At 45.5% G+C, this 6,347-nt stretch overlaps 1 protein-coding gene across 1 annotated transcript; it reads left to right on the top strand.

Moving 5' to 3' along the window:
• Positions 1 to 297: 297 nt before the first annotated feature.
• On the top strand, positions 298 to 3,774 carry col9a3 (collagen, type IX, alpha 3; the record flags this gene model as incomplete). Its single annotated transcript, XM_007911248.1, is given in 4 exon segments — positions 298 to 352; positions 668 to 850; positions 1,788 to 1,865; positions 2,709 to 3,774. Coding segments are annotated over 4 exon segments (501 nt in total), but the record flags the coding sequence as incomplete, so codon positions are not given.
• Between the last annotated feature and the right edge of the window lie 2,573 nt (positions 3,775 to 6,347).

Raw genomic sequence — 6,347 nt, 5'->3', positions numbered from 1 at the left:
CCTGTGTGTGTGTGTGTGTGTGTGTGTGTGTGTGTGATTGCCTGTGTGTGTATGTTGTGTTGTCTGCACAATATCTGCTGTATGCCGTGTGGATGATGGTGAAGTTGCAGGTCTGGGACATGATTATAGTTGCAATAATTGTGACCTGTTGAGTGATGTCTCTGAGTGTGGCTGTTCCACGTGTGGCTGTGACGTCCATCGTTGTGTTGAAATCTCTTTGTGGCAAAGCGTTACTGAGGGTAATGAGGAAACTGGGGACAGAAATTTAAAACTGATATCATATCGCTCTCTCTTCAGGGTAAACTAGCGAGTGAGCAGCGGATTAGGGAGCTTTGTCGCGACCTGATTAACGGTGAGTTCAGACTTACAATGCAACAGATGGTGTTTTTCCTGTCAATCACTGAGATTAAGAAATGAAAGTTTGGACATAAACTGTAAGAGAATGTGGTTACTTTACACACATGGAGAGGGCAGTGCGATGTGTAACGTGGATCTCTGTGTATCCCAGGTTAGTGTTTTATTGGCAGCGAATCCGTGATCTTTTCGGTAATAGTTCTACACCACACCGGTTGTGTCATGCAAGGAATAGAGCTCAGAATGGACTGACATTCCTGGTATTATTGGGATTGCTGGCAGTGGAAATCAGTCATTTTGTTTCCTTTATCAGATCAAATGACCTTATTGGCCAATAACCTCCGGCGGCCGCTGTCTCCGGGCATGACTGGCCGGCGTGGGCCTCCAGGACCCTCGGGTGTGCCTGGCACTAAAGGTAACGCTGGGCACCCGGGCAAGCGCGGCCCCCCGGGACTGTACGGACCCTCCGGAGAGCTGGGTGATACGGGCGCTCGCGGTAAGAACCAATCCAAAAGCTCAAATTCTTCCTGTTGAACGTGTGTACAGTGCAGGTTACACAGGGCTTGTGATGTGGAGTCTTGCGGCTCAGTGGTTAGAGCCCTCGCCTCACAAGCGAGACACTTGGGTTCAATTCCCGGGCAGGGCGAACATTGAGCAAGTTTCTTTACTCCACACACCTCTGATTACCAGTAGTAAGTATGAACCCGGTTGTTAGTCGATTGATGGATTGCTTTTCTGGGGATAATAATTCCTTCAAAAAAAAGAATAATTTCTTCACTCAATCCATGACTGTTTGTGGGACACTGCTGTGTGCATTTGGCTGCTGTGTTTTGCCCACAAAATATAGTCAATTCACTTTACAGTATATTCTGTGAAGTCTCAAAGACATGATAAGATATACCAAATCCAAAGATGATTATTATTATAAGGATTATTATTATGATGTTGAGCGCGGGTAACAGTGCACTTCAGCCACTATGCCCCGAGTCTCTGGAACTCCCTTCCTCACTCCCTTCGCCTCGTTCCCTCCCTTTCTATTTTCAGGTTTCTGCTGAAGACCTTTCTTTTCGACCGCACCTTTGGTCACCTTCTCACCGCTCCCCCTGGCTCGGTCCCGGGATCCGTTACTGTGAAGCTCTGTCCAGCGTGGAGGGCGTTATATAAATCCAAGTTGTTGTTGTTACGCACCAGTGTACACTCAGCCTGACAGTAAAGTTCTATCTCTTTGCCTTTGGTTACCTCTGACAATGCAGCGTCCCGTCCCCAGCATTGAATTGGAGTGTCAACCTGTGAATCTATGAACTCAAAGTGAGAGATGTGGGGTTTGAACACACAACCTTCTGACATAAAAAGTGAAAGTGTTACTAAATGAGCTCGGCTGTCACCCAGCTGCTCACTCAGTAATTTTACTGTATCGCTCTTTGGAATCTCAGGTGACATTGGTGAAAAAGGAGACAGGGGCAGGATCGGCAAAGCCATCAACGGCTTAGTTGGGCCTCAAGGACCTACAGGTATGTTCAGAAATAATGTATTTGAACCAGGCAGGAAACAACCTTCAAAACTAGAGGAGCAAAACTCTGCCCTGCTCCAGCCGCCGACATGTTAGAGAAATCCTCCCGATGTGAAAAGCACTATACAAATGTAATTCTGTGTTGTGCTGTATACTGATACTGTGACCTGCAGTGTGTTGAATGCTGAAGTCAGTCACGGTTGTTCTGTCCCTGCCTCGGAGACTAAGTTCGTAACTGGAATCAGTAATTCATAACCTGGGCCCCACTACACACCTGTACACACAGTGTGCTAGACCCCACTACACACCTGTACACAGTGTGCTAGATCCTGCTACACACTTGTAGTGTGCTAGACCTCCGAAACACCAGTACACACAGTGTGCTAGGCCCCGCTGCACACCTGTGCATACTGTGCGCTCGGCCCCAGACCTCCGTGGGGAGTGTTGGGATGGCTGGGAGTGTTGGGATTGTGGAAGCAGCGCGCATGGGGAATTGGCTTCGCTTGGTGCCCGTGGCATAACTGAGCTCCTGCGATCAATTCTTGATAAGTACTGCACAGTTCACATTAACATTTTAGTATTTTAAACATAACTACATATTCAGGAAATATATACCGACAACTTTAATCTGGGTTGTTTCGCAAAGTGCGTCTCTCAATAGCACTGCTGCAATTTTCCGCAGGATTTGCCAGATGCCCCACTATTCTGGGCAAATATTTCTGCACTTTTCTATTAGCCCAGCTCATAAAAAAACTCAGCGTCACTAACAGGAACCTGCAGCCCATCACAAGATCCCTCTCCCCAAAGCCCACAGTAAGTTTTCCTCTTGCATTCCTTCCTGTAGGTCCCACAGGAATGATGGGGATCAGCAAGAATGGTCGCGATGGGGCTTTGGGAGACCCAGGCCTTCCCGGAGAGCCAGGCAAAGCAGGATCACAGGGAGCGATGGGATCCCCAGGAATCTGTGACACTTCGGCCTGCCAGGGAGCCGTCGCAGCTGGAAAATCCTCTCATCCCAAAAAATCATGAAGTCGGAGCTAAGATGTCACTGATTTTTAAAAAAAAATAACTTGAATCGATGTAGGCCAGCCCAATGCTCCAGGGCACAGAGAGGAAAACATGACAATCATTGTTCCAACTCCGGGAACTAAAGTGCCTCATAAACCTGTTCATCAGCGCGGCTGAAACAGATTTTAAAACAGCTTGTCTATTGTTTTTACACCGGCCTCATCTTGTTTTTGAACTGTAATTAACGTAAGACTCATCTGCCATTAGAATGTTCCATGGAATGCTGTACTTTTCTTCGCCTTTTCCATTTCTCGCTGTTTGTCTCCTGAACAAAACTATCGTATATAAAAACACGTACCTCAATAAGCAGCAACTTTGTAATTCCTGACCTTCTGTCTATTGGTGAGGAGATGCATTGTACATATGATATAAATGTAGTGCTCAGACATTTGTGTTGTTTCTAACTTTAGAACTGAACTTCTTTACTACCAGCCCCATCCTCCCACCCACCACCATGCTCTCACACCACACCAGCCCCTCACCACCACCATCACGCCACACCCCAGTTTCAGGCTTTCATGTGATCACTGGTATTGGCAAAGTCTTACAATGAAGGATCTGGCTGCCCGTCCCCCGACACTGACCCCCCCCCCGCCCGCCCCCGCCATGCTGATGTCTTGTTTATCACAGTTGCTGAACCCGCAGTTATTTTGTAAGTGAATCCCAGGTGGCTGTTGCTGTTCCACCCCATTTTGTAAATTTTTCACAATTGAATAAATTCCTGTTGTATTTCCTGCCTGCACGCTGTATGGTGATGTAACTCGTCAGTGTCCTTGACTTAAAATAGTATATTTATTTTCTGTGGGTGCCTGTTGATTGTAAAATAAAGCTGTTTACCATCATTTGTTGTAAGAAAATGAATAAAAGCCACTTTTCAGAACAAAAATCACAATTGCTATTCCAGCCAACTAGCTTAGTGATTGATAAACCACCAAAGCTAAAACTTCTTGTGAAACCTATTAATTAGTACAGAGCAGGTTTTATTTACTTCCCTCTTAACTGTCTGAACCAACCAGATTGCAACAGGTGGCTGGGTATAGGTTACCAGTTACTTCTCAAATGCCCTTTGCCTGGCTCCCCAGCTCCACCACGCACAGGATCCAACTGATCCAAAACTCCGCCTATGCAAACTCACCCGCACTAAACTCCATACCCCCATCACACCAGTTCTAGCCAAGCTCCACTAGCTCGCCATCACTGAACAGGTTGATTTCAAGATCCTCAGATTTGTTTCAAATCACTTTATGCTCTGGCACCTCCGTACCTCTCCAACCTCCAACCTCGCCAAACCCACTACCTGCTGCCTCTGCTCGACCGGCTCCAGCCTTCTGTACGTACCCCGTATCCTCCGTTCCACCATTGATGGTCGCACTTTCAGCCACTACATCCAGAAACTCTGCAACACTCTTCCTCTATCCCTCCGCCTTGGCCCTTCCTTTGCCATCTTCAGATTGCGCCTTAAGACCTTCCTAGTCAACATTGCCTACGGTCACCTCTCCCTCTCCACAGCTCGGCATCATGCTCCGCCACTGTCAAGTGCTCTGGGATGCTACTCTGGTTGAGGGGTGCTGTATAAATGCAAGTCGTGACCCCATCACTCCCACCCTCGCCCGACTCCACTAGCTCCCCATCCCCCAGAGGATCGAGTTCAAGCTTCCCATCCTCACCTTTAAGGCCATCCATGGCCTTGCCCCCTACTACCTCTCTGACCTGCTGACTCACTACCAAGCTGCCTGCTCCCTCTGTCCATTGGACTCCGGCCTGCTCCATGTCTCCCGCCCGACCCGCCCTACCATCGGTGGCCGAGCTTTCAGTCTCTCTGGCCCCACACTCTGGAACCCCATCCCATGGTCCCTTTGCCTCACTTCCTCCCTCACCTCCTTCCAGGACGGTCTCAAGACCCTTCTCTTCGACCGTGCCTTTGCTCTCCCTCCCACCTCTCTGCCGTCCCTCACCCCTACACCACCCCTCCCCCATGCTCAGGCCCCCATGCTCAGGCCCCGACACCTGACTGTTCAGCGCTTTGTGACGTCTTCTCGATGTGAAAGGCGCTCTATAAATTTAATTTTGTTATTGTTGTTGAACTTGTGCGTGGCAGTCGTGTACAGCTAGTATAATGTTTCAATATTAATTCCGACGTATGTGGGTCACACTGGCTTTATTCTGAGCTGCACTACAGGTGATAACACTCACTGTGTTGATGGAAAGGCTACTCGTCATTAACATCACACTTGGACTGGTGCAACAACTTAACGGAATGCGTCCCTTTTACTGATGATGCATTATCTTGACATCCGAAGCAGATCAAGCCGGTGACAAATGTGAAGTTGGAACTGAACTGTGATGGACCTAAACCAAATGTTAGTATGGATGGGTAAGTGGCATCAAGCATCTCAGACAGTTAGCTGCACCAACTGAATAGGTGTCTTTCTTTAATCCTTCCCATGAATGTTCTTCCTGACAATGGCGCTTGGCTTTGTACATTGGCTCCAGGTGAGCAGAGCACCATCAAAATTGGGCAACCGGTGAATGTTAAAGTGAAGTGAGAAGCTCCAAGTGAATTCTCACTGAATTCAAATGCTTTGTCTCCATTCAGTGCCTGACTGAAAATGAACCATGTTTTTGCTGGGCAAAGAGGGGCTCTCTAAACTCATTCAATTTATTCATTCAAATATTAAAGCTGGAGTGACTGAATTGGCTCTCAGTTGGGAGTATGAAACTACAATTGTAGCAGTAGGTCACCTGTGTAAAAACCTTAAACTATTAAGAACAAAGAAACAACAGAATACACTGTATGTGGTTATGGATAGTTTTCATCAAAACGATAATTACAGTGGGCAAACACGATATGTATCAGTTTTTAATATTGTAATGAAGATTAGAATTCCTCTGAATTAATTTGCTATAAGATTAACTCAACAAAAGCCAAAAGATCTTTGCAGAATCACTTCAATAGCTCAGAAAGATAAATTTAAAATGCTATGTAAATTAATTGATACCTGAATATTTTCATTTTTAAACTGCTAAACATCTCTCATTAGTTGTTGTTTGTACACTACGTAGGTTGACAGAAAACCCTTGAAGGACTTACTGTGTATATTTATTTTAAACTTTAACTAAAAACCAATCTGTATAGTTTAAATAAATATTAAATATACTAAAATGATAAAGTAGTACAGAGTACATTTTATAGTTTGCTAATTTATTAAACAAGTTCTGCACTAACTTATTTGGTGATCCCTTATTTCATGTATGAAAGCATCTTCAACAATTAACTGGTGATTGAAATAAAACGGCAAAACATGACAGCTTAATGAATAATATTTCCTTGTGAGTCAAGGAGTCATTTTATGTTGCTATTAAATATTATAAATACCTTATACTTTAGTATATTGCATAAAGCTATTATAGAAAC

Source organism: Callorhinchus milii, unplaced genomic scaffold, assembly GCF_018977255.1.
Source record: "Callorhinchus milii isolate IMCB2004 unplaced genomic scaffold, IMCB_Cmil_1.0 Scaffold18, whole genome shotgun sequence".
Classification (NCBI taxonomy): domain Eukaryota; kingdom Metazoa; phylum Chordata; class Chondrichthyes; order Chimaeriformes; family Callorhinchidae; genus Callorhinchus; species Callorhinchus milii.
Note: the sequence above shows the minus strand (reverse complement) of the source record. Positions and strands in the feature narration are given on the sequence as shown.